At 41.3% G+C, this 15,320-nt stretch overlaps 1 protein-coding gene across 7 annotated transcripts; it reads left to right on the plus strand.

Moving 5' to 3' along the window:
* Nucleotides 1-4,213: 4,213 nt before the first annotated feature.
* SRSF1 (serine and arginine rich splicing factor 1) lies at nucleotides 4,214-14,868 on the plus strand. Of its 7 annotated transcripts, XR_004537153.1 has the most exons (6): nucleotides 4,219-4,552; nucleotides 7,301-7,512; nucleotides 12,379-12,551; nucleotides 12,754-12,987; nucleotides 13,334-13,453; nucleotides 14,362-14,868. XR_004537153.1 is itself a non-coding variant. In XM_033922838.1 (5 exons), the coding sequence occupies exons 1-4, from the start codon at nucleotides 4,359-4,361 to the stop codon at nucleotides 12,946-12,948; spliced, it is 774 nt and encodes a 257-aa protein (XP_033778729.1). In that variant the 5' UTR covers nucleotides 4,219-4,358; the 3' UTR covers nucleotides 12,949-12,987; nucleotides 13,334-14,868. The 7 variants fall into 7 exon arrangements, 4 of the variants coding, with proteins under 4 accessions (XP_033778731.1, XP_033778730.1, XP_033778729.1 ...); XR_004537154.1 differs by lacking the exon at nucleotides 12,754-12,987 and having other exon boundaries at nucleotides 4,215-4,552; XM_033922838.1 differs by having other exon boundaries at nucleotides 13,334-14,868.
* Nucleotides 14,869-15,320: the final 452 nt, after the last annotated feature.

Here is a 15,320-nt window from a genome sequence, read left to right on the forward strand (position 1 = left end):
ATTACTGCAGAGCTCCTGACACAGTTCAAATCAAATACAACACTATAGAAGCAGACTATTCTTAGTTGCTGCACCAAGCCACATCTTTTGTACCACCTTTTGAAACCAGAAAAATACTGAAGAACTGAAGGCAACATCAGTCCCCTCTATGGCAGTGCTCATTCTTTTTTGGGCAACAATCCCATTGTCACAACTGCAGCATCTTTCCTAACCCTGATAAGAAATGTCATAATATGCATTTTAGGGTTGTCCAGAAAAAAATAAAGTTGGAAAATTGTAAGAATTGAAGTTTTTCCCCCATGAATTTGATTGTGCTTGATCAGAAAATAATTTAGAGCCCATCCTGGGGTCCCTTAAAGTCACCAATTACATAAAGCTCCGTTTTTCTTAAAATTTGCTATTATTTTTGCTTAATGTATCAAATTTCTTGGTATTATAGCTACCGTATAACTTATGTTTTCACACTCAGCAATGATATATTGATAAAGAGACATTTTACATCAAGTCTGTTTACCGAAAAAGAACAATAAACCAGTACAGCAAAAACACTACTCTCCAATATGCTTATTATAACAAGTGGGCTCACATGCCTTAGAAACACCCTAATACAATGTTATAACCACAAAAGAATAATAAAACATTCTTCTGTCAAATAATGATAAAAAGATATTTTATGCAAAAATGCTAGTAGTATTTTATTAAATGAGCGTTCAATGTCTACATTTTATTGTGGAAAATAACAGAAAATTAACATACTTTGTTAATAGCTAAATATTAATTTGTAATGAAATGTTATACTTAATGCATATATGAGAGTTAATCAAGTGTGTATCTTTAAGTTCATATAAGTTTAACTCCTACACTTGTTGTAACATGCAAAAATGAATAAAGAATTAAAAAAAAAAAGCTAAATATGTACATTTTGGTGTAGTCATCTACCAATGGTGTTCCAAACACTCAAGCATTCAACATCTTCTTGAGATAGTCAGGATAAAGCCTGCGATACTGTTCAACTCCTTGCAACAAGACCTAATGCACTTATGTACTTCTGGGCTGGGCCATTCCAGATTGTGACCCCAAAGAAAGCATGAGTAACCCCATTTGAGATTGCAACCCAGAGTTTGTGAAGCCCTGCACTAAGAAGTGTAAAATCAGCTTGGAACTGCTTTTCTCTTGACTCCATCTGTTGGCAAAGGGATACAAACCACTCATATTTGATTATTTGGTGCTTGTCAGGGCTGGCTCAACCACTGGACCAGGTTAAGCTCTGGCCTAGGCATTGCAGATATAGGGCACTAAAATCCCCAGCCTCTAAGCTCACGTAATCCAAAGTTTTCTCCCCTTCTCTCTCCAGCCCCCAGTCAGGCACTGCTTTATCTCCTCTTTCTCATGGCCCTCTAAACATTACCTTGCTTACTGGTAGCAACAGTTGTACAGGTTCCTGAGGATTACACCTGCCAGCTGCAGACTTTAACATCAACTCTTCTTCAAGAAGGCAGAGTAAGTCCTTTAAGCCGGAATTCTACAACACCGTGACAAACATCTGTGAACAAGCCAGAAAACCCTGGGGGGAAAAAAACCCCACTGCAAAGAAATAAATAGAGCAGATCAGAAAGACATATTCATGCTCGCTTGCAAAAGGAAGAATTGAACGGGGGCAGCAGAGAACGTGGAGGAGGAGTTGAAAAGCTGTATTGACATCTTCTGCAATATGCTTATGAGCACAGATGGGTAACCCTATGGTTCAGCATACCATCCCTATTGCACTGGAATATCCCCATATGCTTTATGATGTAAACCAATGGATGACCATTTCAGTAGCCACTTTTCATCTCATTTATATCCTTACATAAGAACATAAGAAGTGCCTCTGCTGGGTCAGACCAGAGGTCCATTGTGCCCAGTAGTCCGCTCACGCGGCGGCCCAACAGGTCCAGGACCTGTGTAGTAGTCCTCTATCTGTACCCCTCTATCCCCTTTTCCTTCAGAAAATTGTCCAATCCCTTCTTGAACCCTGTAAACTTTCTGGGTACAGAATGTCTGCTGTACATGGATGGAACTAATGTTGAACTACTACTGAAAAAGGCATAGAATAAATCAAATCCACCTTCCCCCTTTTAAAGATGCTGTCTCCAGAACTACATACACTACGTACTCCAAAATAAGGTCTCATCAGAGATTTATATGAAGGCTAAAGGCCAATTAAGACTGCTTTATTCAGTTTTGGCCAAAGTTGAAATTGCTGCCGAAACTCATCACCTGGTTTCTGCAAAGTTGAAACAACAACAAATCAGGTTTAGTTGTGTGAATGTGAACCAGTGAGGGCCCCTGGGAATTATTTTATTTCTATACTGCTATCCCAAGGGAGCTCAGAATGGTTTACATGAATTTATTCAGGTATTCAAGCATTTTTCCTGTCTGTCCCAATAGGCTCACAATCTATCTAATGAACCTGGGGCAATGGGGGGATTAGGTGACTTGCCCAGGGTCACATGGAGCAGCGTGGGTTTGAACCCACAACCTCAGGGTCCTGAGCCTGTAGTTTTAACCACACTGCACTCTGCATTTCTTTGCTAAACCTACAATATCTAAACCAGAATATAATTTAAATAATGAAAAGGCCACATTTTTCCTCCAAGCAAAACAGCCTCCACAGTCCACACACAAGGCCTGCAGCTAATGAAAACTGAAACTAACCCATGGTCCTTTTATAGCAGTTGGTATAGCACCACACTTGGCGTGACAGCTGATGCCATAACTAACATAAAGACTAATGTGAAAGGAGTTATCATACCAAGTTTACAGAAAAATTCTTCCTAAAATTTTAAATCAAAAGCATTTTTTGGAGCATTCTATTCACCATATAAACTATTGTACAAGTTCATAACTGCATTACTTGCAATCAAAGTACAAAACAAAGAGTAGCCAGCTCCCCCAGGACTACCTTTAATTCTCCGGTGGTATAGTGTGGCCTCAGTTGTGGCAGCCATTTTGAGAGCAGAGTAGGAATGGGCCAAGAGTAACTGGGAACCACTTCTGACCCCCTATAGCACCAGAGATTGAAAGATAGGCCCAGGGAGGCCTAAGAGTGTGTGTGGGGGCGTTGGAGGGGATCTGGCTGGAGGGAGATAATTGGGACAATGAACAATTTTCAGCTAACACCAAAAATGCAACGCTGTAAACACATGCTTTATTGGCCCAAACCAAAAACACAGCCAAAAATAAAACAACCTTATCGCATAACCAAAACCAGGCAGAAAATGGATTTTGGGCCAGTTTTGGTACCGCAACCAAAACTGAAATTTGGTCTGCCGCGATGAAGGCAACATCTTATTCCTCTCTCCTGCTAGCCGATTATTCCCTATGCAGCCAAGTATTCTGGTTTTGGCTCATGGGGAAACTGACAGCACCCTGCAAGCTTCGAGCTACAAACCCAAAGAAACAGGATGCTACTTGGAGGCAGGGAAATTATACATAAATGCAAATTGTTGTAAAATTCCTCGTGTGCCACACTATGTAAATAATAAAATAAGACAACGGTCCGATTTAGTTAATTAACCCAAAGAAAAGAAGTTAAGAAATTAATTACACGTGAACAATTTCAACGAGTTTTCCCTATTCAAGCAAAAAATAAAGATTATGTATCCTTCCTTCTTATGGTCTGCATTGCTAAATGTTCAGAAAGGCTCTCGCATCCACTACTATATAATTCCAAGTTTGCCACAGCAGAAACGCCGAATGGAGTCTTTTACGAAAGATTAACAGGTGTTATCTACAGCCGGAATAAAATGGGTCCTATAACAAACAACATACAATAACCTTTAATAAAAAGACCTAAAACCCAAATCCCATCCACAACATCCCCACGGGACATTTTTCGACACCTAAATTCACAACCCAAAAAATGAAACTCCCCCACGTCAACTGCCATTCTGTGCGAAGCATTCTGGGAGACTTCATGCTGAACAAGTCCCGTTTTACGCGGGCAGAACTGTTGCCGGAAACTACGTCAGAAGCCGTAGTAGTGCCTTTTTAAACCAGGTAACGCTTTTCTTCTCCCTTTCTTCCACAGTAAATTAGTCGGCCGCCTCTGATTTTCTCTGGATGTGCAGTGTTGACTCATCTTCAGAATTATTGGATTGGCCCTACTCCAGCAGCTGGACGGCGGCAGGAACTATTTTGACTTGCGCGGAGGAATAACATAGCGGAAAGAGGTTAGGTTAGTATCTGTACGCAGTGTGAGACGGCACAGGAAGGTGGTGCCGCCATTTTGGAGAGGGGTGAGGAGAAGCAACGTGGTGCGGGTACTCTCTATCGCCCCACTGGATCTTTTGTTTGGCGGCCGTCCCCGTACACCTATGTCCGGTGGCGGTGTGATCCGAGGCCCTGCCGGCAACAATGATTGCCGGATTTATGTGGGCAATCTCCCCCCAGACATCCGTACCAAGGACATAGAGGATGTGTTTTATAAGTACGGCGCGATCCGGGATATCGACTTGAAGAACCGCAGGGGGGGTCCTCCGTTTGCCTTCGTGGAGTTCGAGGATCCGAGGTACGTAAACTTAGAAGGATCTTGGTGCATGCATTTGCCCGTTATCTGATGCCCACATAAATCGGCTTATGGTAATCTTTGTTATTTTGTGGCTTGCATGGATCGTGGTAGGACGTGCCAGATAAAACGTGTGTGTGAAATATCTTCGCTGCGTGGTTCCGGGGTTTGTACTTCAACGCTGACGGGCAATGTGAGTGGAGGCGGGAAAACGTGCGCGCTCTGCAGAAATGGCGGACTCGCTGCCTGGGACCGGGGATGGAGCTTTAGCAGTAGCTGGAGGGAGAGGCGGCGTCTCTGTGCTTTTTGTTCACCTTTGTTTTCTTGCATGGGTTTACACAGATCCCGTAGTTCTGCAGCTGTTTGTGATGCCTGGACGGCCTTGCGCGGGAAGCTAGTGAGAGGCGCTTGGGCAGAGCTCCAAGTTCGCGGCTGCGACGCTTGAGAGAGAATTCCCGCGCGCTTTTTATTTGTATTTATTATTTATGCCACGTCTTTTCAGTAGGCGAATACATTCAAGCAGAGTTAATTGGCCAATTCTCTCAATGGAGGAAAACACATATTGGCGTACTAGTACCAGTGTTTATTAATATGTTTTGATCTTGAAATAGGAACGCGAAGCAACATGCAAACAAATTAGTTGACGTTGTGAAATTCCATGCAGATTGTGGAACTTGCTGGAAAGTCTTAGGAGATTGTAAGATGGGCATCCAAATGGCGGGTGACATACTTTTTTTTTTTTTTATAAGTTCAGAAATTTTATTGAGTTTTATAATATAAGAACAGCATCAACATTAGAAGTGCTCTTGGTGGGTGACATTTTTAATGTAAAGATATGTATAAAGTGAAGCACATTGGGAAGAAAGCGATAAATACTGTTTCATGCTGCAAACTGTTTTGAGTCCTATGTCCAATTCTTTTTTTAGTCCCTGCAGCTCAGAATATATAGCATAATTAGAAAGCGTATAGGGGAGGACGATCAAAATAATGGGTGCACCCTGAGGTTGTGGGTTCAAACCCATTCTGCTCCTTGTGGCCCTGGGCAAGTCACTTCATTCCCCCCATTGCACCAGGTACATTAGATTGGAAGCCCACTGGGATAGACGGAAAATTCTAGGGCTCCCAACCCTGTCCTGGAGGACCACCAGCCAGTCAGGTTTTCAGGATTTGCATGGAACAGATTTGCATGCCTGTCACCTCCATTATATGCAAATCTCTCATGCATATTCATTAGGGTTATACCCAAAACCACTGGCTGGTGGTCCTTCAGGACAGGGTTGGGAACCACTGTTCTAGAGTACCCAAATAAATTCATTCAAACCGTTCTGAGCTCCCTGGGGAGAACGGTAAAGAAAAATGAATAAATAAAAACATCTTATGGGGAAGGGGAAAGGTTATAGTGGCTGGGGCTTTTTAGTTTGGAAAAGAGAGGGTAGAGGTGAGATGAGGCCTCTGAGTGGAGAGGCAGGGGTAAATATAAACTTTCAAAAAGTAAGACACCCCATGAAGTTACTGAGTAGTACATTTAAAACAAACAAATTTCTTTTTCATTCAACACTCCACCTCTGGATTCATTGTTGGAGGATGTGGTAAAAGCAATAATCAAGGTACTCCTGGATAGAGGAGAGTGTGGCGCAGTGGTTTAAAGCTACAGCCTCAGCACCCTGGAGTTGTGGGTTCAAACCCATGCTGCTCCTTGTGATCCTGGGCAAGTCACTTAATCCGCCCCAGGTACATTAGATAGATTGTGAACCCGCCATGACAGACAGGGAAAAATGCTTGAGTACCTGAATAAATTCATGTAAACCATTCTGAGCTCCCTTGGGAGAATGGTACAGAAAATGGAATAAATGAATAGCTTAATGCAGCACTCATCAATTCACATAATCTGCCATCCTATGAGTATATTGAGAGAAAAGTCTATTAAGGTAGACCTGGGGATAAGTATCCATGGTGCTGTATGGGATCCTGCCAAGTACTTGTGACCTGGATTGATAGCTGTTGGAAACTGGATCCTAGGGCTAGATATCCACTTGGTCTGACCCAGTTTGGCAGTTTTTAGATACAGTCCCTTAAGGTCACATAAATTATCATTGGTATTTGGACTTTGACTTCTCTGGTTTTCAAGACTGCTGCTTTAGTAACCACTAAGATACTCCTGGCATATTTTTTGTCTTAATACTTTTGTTGCATCACTATTGTAGAATACACCAACTGAATAAGTTAACTAACATTAACCAAGAACCAGATATCAGTGCAGTCAGTCCAGAAACTAGTTTTTGCATAATTTATTCATAAAATGTTTTCTCCAATCACATACTTTTATGATTTTTAAAAGCTGGTGGCGCTAGAGAACCACTACTGGTTACATGATTTTCCACAGGTGTACAGGCAGCATGAGTTCAAATAAATGAAGAGCTCACTATATGATGCTTTTTTTTTAATTCCAAAGATCGGTGTGTATAGAAACAAGTTTTGCTTATGCAAGTGTGCAAAGTATTTAGTTCCTTATTATAGTAATGAGGTAATTTTGATAAACCTTTGCATGTTTGATGCCTTTTATATGAATTGACAATTTTGATGGTTTTTTTTGACGTTTTTTATTTTTTAATTGTGTATGCTTGTTTGTAATTTGCAGACTATAAATAAACTATACAAAAAATTTACATTCCTTAATTGTGTAGATCAAAAAGATATATGTGAAAATATTTTCGTAGTCTCTCAAGTGCTTTGAATTTGTTTTTGTTTTAGAGATGCAGAAGATGCTGTGTATGGGCGTGATGGTTATGATTATGATGGCTACAGATTGCGGGTAGAGTTTCCTCGTAGTGGCAGAGGGGCTGGAAGAGGAGGTGGTGGTGGAGGAGGAGGTGGCGGAGGAGGTGGTGGCGGTGGTGGTGGCGCCCCAAGGGGTAGATATGGACCCCCATCAAGACGTTCAGAAAACAGAGTGACCGTTTCTGGTATGTAATACAAGCCTCTTAGGGTTCTCTGTGCTAAAACTAAAATTGCACTTGCATGTTTTCATATACTAGATTTGTTTATAAAGGAGTACTTTCATACAAGTTAGACATTTCTCTGTGTAATCTTTACTGGTGGGACCCCCCCCCAGTGCATATGCATAAGAGGGGCTCTAGCCTTCCAATGGACTCATCACTGTGATGATATGCTGACCAGCCTGTTTTCCTCAGGCTAGAAGTCTACACTTGCCTCTAATTTAGCATAAAAACATGCTCTATCTACTATAGGCTAATTTTCACTGAGGATACACTTATCAGTATAGCTCAATAACCACCCAGTGCAAACTTCAATACAATTTTAATATTAATTTGCTTTATCACTACTATTATAAATATAAAAAAAAAATTTTGTGTGTATAGAATCCTCAGCAGGCTCCCTTTCCTTTGTGTACAGTTCATATAAGGATAGCTTGAGCCATTTTCTTCACTAGATCCTTTTTTTCTTTTAAATTCATTGTGCAGACACACCAACAATAAATATATTTTATCAATATTTTATAAGGAGGACTTACCTTATAGTAAGTCACAGGACTCAAGCTATCCTTATATGAACTGTACACAAAGGAAAAAGAGCCTGCTGAGGATTCTACACACAAAAAAAGTTTTTGATATTTATAATAGTGGTGATAAAGCAAATTAATATTAAAATTGTATTGAAGTTTACACTGGGTGGTTAGTGAGCTATATTGATATCATTTCAGCATGTCACAGTATATAGCCACTGACACAACCATAAAACTAGACTTTAATTTTAAGTTTCACTTGATTAACTTGCTACAATGCTGTCAAAAAAATTTTTTTGTTTGGGGGGGTTCTATGTATACAGTATGGCGATCATAATTAAAAATTTATATATATATTTTTTAAATTTTGTAGAACATGCTCACAAACTACTGATACTAGACAGCAAAACTAAACATGGAAAAAACATACCCCCCCCCCCCCCATATATGAACATTACAAACAACTCAAGAGCAATGTTACCAAATTTCAAAAACTCCCAATCGTAATCAAAAATTTAAAACGTCCAAAAATCAGCCTAAGTCAACACTTGGATATCCTAATAGTGGAGAAGTCCAAGTGCTGATAATCAAAACCAACTTTCTGGATATGCAGCAGCACTTTTAAGCTGCTGTGTGTCCAGAGATCAGAGGGGTGTTATGGGCTGGAATTGGGTGGGCTTCAACCTGGACTTAACTGCAGCCATAATCAAAGCTTTCCTAGGGAGAACTTACACGCCAGCAGTTAGATCTGTTTGATTTGGGTCTAAGTTCCACAAAGGTGCCCAAACTGACAAGAGTGTGTGGTTCAGTGGTTAGAGCCACAGCCTCAGCACCCTGAGGTTGTGGGTTCAAATCCCACACTACTCCTTGTGACCCTGGGAAAGTCACTTAATCCCCCATTGCCCCAGTAACATTAGATAGTGTGAGCCTGCCAAGACAGATAAGGAAAAATGCTTGAGTACCTGAATGTACACCACTTAAGTTATAAGTGGTATATAAATAAGATGACCACTGGAGGATTTAAGGCATGACTCCCCCAGTGGTCACAACCCCCTCCCATCCAAAGAGTGAAAATCCCCCACCAAAACCTATTAGCTTTCCATCAGCTGAGCTGATTTTTGGGGACTCTTAGCAGCTACTGATGGGTACTCCCCCTGCCAGGATTAACTGAGCTGTGGAGTCCTACACCCTCTCTCTGACATCCAAGACCTTCCCCAACATCCCCTGATGTGTGTCCCCCCATCCCCTCAACATTCCTGGGGCCCCTCCAACATCACCAGGAACCCCCCCCCCTTTACCTTTGGATGAGAAAACAGCAGGAGGGAAGATTGATGGGCAGCTTTGAAAATGGACATTTTTCCTACTGGGTTTGTGGACGTCTTGTACAAAACTTCCAACCTCAGACTTAGGCACACTATCGATTATGCCCCTCCACATGTATATATGTACTGTATATTAGGTGATAAATCCATGCTCGAAAACCACTTACAGAAAAGTATCAATCACATTTTTCAGCTCCTCCTCTTTCAGCAGTGGAGCATAGCTCTCTACAGGTTTTCCTTCTGAAATCAAACCAAGAAGAGATTTTTATTATTTTTGAGTCTCTTTACTCGTTTTTTTGCAAGAGGATCCATATTTGGGGATACTCTGGGAGAGAACCAAGACTCTGCGAGGACAGCCTGCGGCTTGCAGGGCAACCCCGAGGTGTACTTGGTGAGCCAGTTTACTCTTAGTGTTACTTCGAGGCTTAGGGTCTATTCCCCTGGGAGCCTGCTCGCCTTCTGATTTATTAGAGGCTTCAATACAGGATGTGGGGCCCCTGTATGAATCCTTTTGGGTTTCGGGGAGCCGGCTGAATTTTATTCTCACTGCATCGTGCCACAAGGAATTATGGGGTTGAGCCTTTAGTCTGTTCTGGTCCAACTGGCAGCCCAAAGATTTCCAGGTCTGGACTGTTCCACAAGGATTTGAGGCAGAAAGTTCTCTCCACTTGTTAGGCTGAAACAAAGCTGACACAGGCAGGCAGCAGCACTGTGAGTCTACCCATTATTCCCTATGGGGAAAATAGAGTAGGGCCGGCTGAAATTTATTCTCACCCCATCGTGCCGCAAGGAATTGTGGGGGTTGAGCCTTCGATCGGTTCTGGTCTGACTAGCAGCCCAAAGATTCAAAGTCTGAACTGTTCCACAAGGGTTCGAGGCAGAAAGTTCTCTCCACTTAAGTCAGGCTGAAGCAAAGCTGACACAGGTAGGCAGCAGGCTCTGAATATAGCCCATTATTCTCTATGGGGAAAATCGGACGGTGGTGGTGGGGGTCTGAAAAAATTTGACTCTAAGGCAGTGTCCTTCAACCTTTTTACACCTATGGACCAGTGGAAATAAAATAATTATTTTGTGGAGCGGCAGTTGAAGAACACTGGGCTATGTTGTGGGCCAGATCCCGCCAATCACTGCTCCAGACCCCGCCCCCATAATAGTACTAACCGTAACACTTTTTTTCCCAATCATTTTTCATATATACACACAATATAATCTTATTAACAACACATAATTGTTAACCACAAAATTAAACTACACAAAGCACACGTATGCTTCTCAACATTCATTCCTACCAGAACACATAACCCCTATGCAAATGCAGGACCACAAACTAAAAGTACTGATATATATAAACGAAACCCTAAGATTCGTACAACCCCAGAGAAATAGAAGCAAATGCATTTCTTCCTGAACAGTGCAAAATATAGACAGCCGATGTAATTCCTCAAAACTGACCCATGGAGGGGGAGGGATAGAAGGAAAGACAGACAGTGGGAGGAAGGGAGACAGAAAGAAAAGAAGAAAGATACAGGGGCAGGGAGAGACACAGAAAGACAGAGACAAAGGAGGCCAGGGAGAGACAGACAGAAAGAAAAACTGGGAGGGAGAGACAGAAATAAAGAAAGACAGACAGACATAGATTCTAGCACCCGTTAATGTAATGGGCTTAAATAATAGGGGCCCACAGAGAGACAGTCAGGGAGGGGGAAAGGGAAAGGGGGCTGCTTTCTAGCACCCGTTAATGTAACGGGCTTTAACACTAGTATAGTATATAAGTGGTATATAAATAATAATTTAAACCCCACCCCAAATAAACCGTCCTGTCCCCATGAGTTCGGTCACCGTCCCATCCCCGCGAGCTCAGTCCCCATCACTGCAAACCTAGAGAGAAGATTGTTCTTTAAGTAGGAGTTAACCAAAGTTGATGGGATTGGGAAAGGGAGGTAAAGAGAAAAGGCAGGAGAGATTGATGGGGGAGAGTCAAAAGGGGATAGTGATTCAAATATTCTTAATCTATCCTCTTTCCCAGCATCTTCTTCCCACTCTCTCTTCCCCAGGGTCTTCTCCCTACTCTCTCGTCCCCATTTCTCAGCGTCTTCTCCCTACTGTCTCTTCCCCATTTCCCAATGTCTTCTCCCTTCTCATTCTTCCCCAGTTCCCTTCAGGTTGTTCAGCGTCTTCTCCTCTCCATCCCCCCCCAGCACCCTTCACGCAGTCTAGCAGTTTCTTCCCACCGGCTGGCCGTACATCTCCCTTCTCTTCGTGGTGATTTCTATAAGGTTATGCGTTGTATTGCAGCCGGAGCCTTGAAGTTGCGTTGTGTTGGCTGCTTGAAAAGACTCCTCAGATGAAACAGGAAGTTGCTTCAGAGGAGACCTTCCCAGCAGCGACTTCATGGCTCCGGCTACAATACAACGCATAGCCTTATAGAAATCACCACGAAGAGAGAAGTTAAGGGAGGGAGATGCACAGCTGGCTAGCGGGAGAGAGGGGGCTGCCGAACCACAGGCTCGTTCACCGCACGTGCTCACTCCTTTAACTGCAGAGACAAGGCCTTTTCCCCGTACTCATGGAGACTTTCTTTTTTTTTTTTTTGTCACTGTTTCGGCTGGTTACTCGTGGCACCTATATTGCAAGTTCATGCTAATAATAATCATTCTTTTTCATGAGTTACAGAGCTGTATGTTAATACTTGGGAAGTTCCCTATGCTCTTCCTTTCTTCTGTTACAGTGGAGTTCGATTGCTTTGTTACAAACAAGAGGGAGCTGTTCGCCACTGGTGAAGGAGGAGGAGCTGAAAGATGTGATTGACACCCTTCTGCAAGTGATTTGGAACATGGATTGTTCACCTAATGTATATACTCCTCTGTATCCAGTAAGAACCTACTCTCTCTAGATAGATAGATAGATAGATAGGAATGCATGTCTTAATGATGATTTTTTAATGGGGTTTCCAAAAGGCTAACGTTCAATTACTTATAATTCAGGACTGCCTCCAAGTGGAAGTTGGCAGGATTTGAAGGATCACATGCGTGAAGCAGGTGATGTATGTTATGCTGATGTTTACCGAGATGGAACTGGTGTCGTGGAATTTGTACGGAAAGAAGATATGACCTACGCAGTGCGAAAACTGGATAACACTAAATTTAGATCTCATGAGGTAGGTTATACACATATATATTTGGCCAGATTTGGATACTGGGTTTAACAGTGGGACATTAAAGGTAAGAGACATCAAAGTGTCAGTGAGACTCTTCTAGTAATGTGCATTGAATCTTATGTTATAGGTAACGTGTGAGCATGCCTGAAACGATAGCTTTAAAGGTTAGATCTTTCAATCGTAAGTTCTGTCTGTTTAATAGGGAGAAACTGCCTACATTCGTGTTAAAGTTGATGGCCCAAGAAGTCCAAGCTATGGAAGATCTCGATCCCGAAGCCGTAGTCGTAGCAGAAGCCGTAGTCGCAGCAACAGCCGGAGTCGCAGTTACTCTCCTAGAAGAAGCCGAGGATCACCACGCTATTCTCCCCGTCATAGCAGATCACGTTCTCGTACATAAATGATGATTTAGTGGAGCCTTTTTGTAGATCCTCATGTTGTACGCATTTTCCTTTACACCATACTGTCTTTAATTTTTTTTATTCACTTTTATTCAAGTTGATTAACATGTTGAATTACATTCTTATGTGATATTCCTAGTGAGTGTTTGCTCCTTTAACATCAACATTCCCCTTGTGTGTTATGGTAGACTGTATTTTAACTGATAGACAGGTTTGTTTAAAATTAAGGTAGTTAACTGTGCTCTTCAGACTGTGATATTCCTATGTAAATGTTTTTTGTTGGTTGTGGCTCGTTAGAATGGGAATGTTGGATGGTTGTGGGTAATATGTCTCTTTCTGGGGGATCTTATATTTTACCTTGCCTTTTCATGTGTCTTTCTGTAGACATATCTGAAGAGATGGATTAAGAATGCTTTGGATTAAAGGATTGTGGAGCACATTTCAATCATTTTAGGATTGTCAAAAGGAGGATTGAGGAGGATCAGATCAATAATGGAGGCAATGGTATGACTCCAAGTGCTATTGTCACAGATCAAAACAGCAGTATTGACTTTATACTGAAAAGAGATGGCTGACTGATTTAGTCATGGCATAACTTTTTATCAACTAGAACAAACTAAATTGTGCAAGTTATGCCATCAGTTTGCCCCCCCCCCCCTCTTTTTTTTTTTTTTGGATTTATTTCGACTATGTATACTTTAATTATAGCGGGATTTGGGAATGATGTAATTTGTTTTAAAGCATTTGGTTAGAATTTGTTAATGAGAGAAGCAATATGCTTGTAAATCTGTATGTAAAGCTTGGTAGACCAGTATAATATCAATACTGCTAAGTCTGCATGTCCTCTGTGTGACTGATATAGCATTGGTATTTCATTTTTCAGAGTCAGAACACAAGTAAAATTATTCTATAGTTATGTTTGAGGAATTGTTCTATTATGTAGCTGTGGGTTATACCTTCTTTTTTTGTCTCGACCCTTTTTCCCCTTTAGACTAATCTGCACAGTTGACTTACTGCAATGGTAAAACTCCCAACTAGCTTAATTCATTATCTTGCATAGGTTCTAGAGTACTTGCTTTTAGTTTAGAATGTAGGCAGTTAACATTAGCTGTAAACTTACTTTTAAGCTCATTTAAAAAAAAAAAAAAAAATTACCACCACAAACCTATGACATTACAGTAATGAATGTTGGCGTTTATGTATGTTACCTCCCTGAATGAATAGCTGTGCTAAGTAATTTCAAAATTTTACCTTTGCTTCGCCATTCAAACATTTTGATTTGGGGAATTGATAGTTATTGGTGCCACATCCTTGTTAGTAAGTGGCAAAGATAACTGATCATTCCCCAGGATCTTTTTTTGTAACAGTATCTAACTTATGCCTCCTCTTTTTTGGTTTTGCTGGTTATAAAGGTTTGGATTGGAGAGGGCTCACTGGATCCCAATCCTTGGAGCTGGATCATTGGATTCAAATCATAATGTGAATAGGATAGGGAGGATGAATTGCAAGGATTCATGGAGCGGGATCAAATAACCAGGAAAACAGGAGTGTGGATTCCTGCCCCAATCAAACCGCATTCATGTGGAGCTTTTTTTCTTATATATACAACTTTTAATTGGCTATTCCAAAGATATTTTTCCTATTTTTGAGGATTGGACCCCTTAGGATGCACGGAGGAGTTTGTTTCATATTTTGTAAAAGGAGCAAGGCGAGGACCTGGAGAGGTACGCTGGAGCAGTCTCCTTGGAAGGATTCAGCACAATAGATGGTAAACATAAAGGGAAAGGGGGGATTTGTTTAAAAAAAATCAATAAGCTGCGTCTAAATTTGACAGAATAAATTGGAGCTGATTAAGTAGGTTTTCAATTGGCTATTGCAGTTTAATTTTCTTTGCCAAATAAAATTTTGTTTTTAAAAGCTGTGGTTGTTTTTCTGTTCAACTGAACCAATTATTTGCACCAGTAAATCAGCCGGTGAAGAAATCTGAAGCCCTTTTTATATATAGTAAGGTAAGCTAACCAATCTGACTTTCTGCTTTTGAGAATGAAAGTTGGATTAGGAATGATGTATTTATTTGGATTTATTAATTTTTTTTTTTCCTGAAGAAATATGCTTAAAGCTGTTTACAATACCTTGAATAGTAATCAGCCTTGAATAGTAATCAGATTCTTCTAAGTATTTTCCTTATCTGTCCTGGCAGGCTTACAGTCTAACAGTATTCTTAAAGTACATTTTTAAGTTAGGGGTCAGATCAATATAGTGTTGTGTGTTATCTTTAACCCAATCAGTAAACTTATGGTGCCTTTTTAGGGTGATCCCTACTGGCTGGCTGGATTTTGAGTGTCATGCAGGGTGGTTGGCACAGCTATGG

Source organism: Geotrypetes seraphini, chromosome 15 (assembly GCF_902459505.1).
Source record: "Geotrypetes seraphini chromosome 15, aGeoSer1.1, whole genome shotgun sequence".
Lineage (NCBI taxonomy): Eukaryota > Metazoa > Chordata > Amphibia > Gymnophiona > Dermophiidae > Geotrypetes > Geotrypetes seraphini.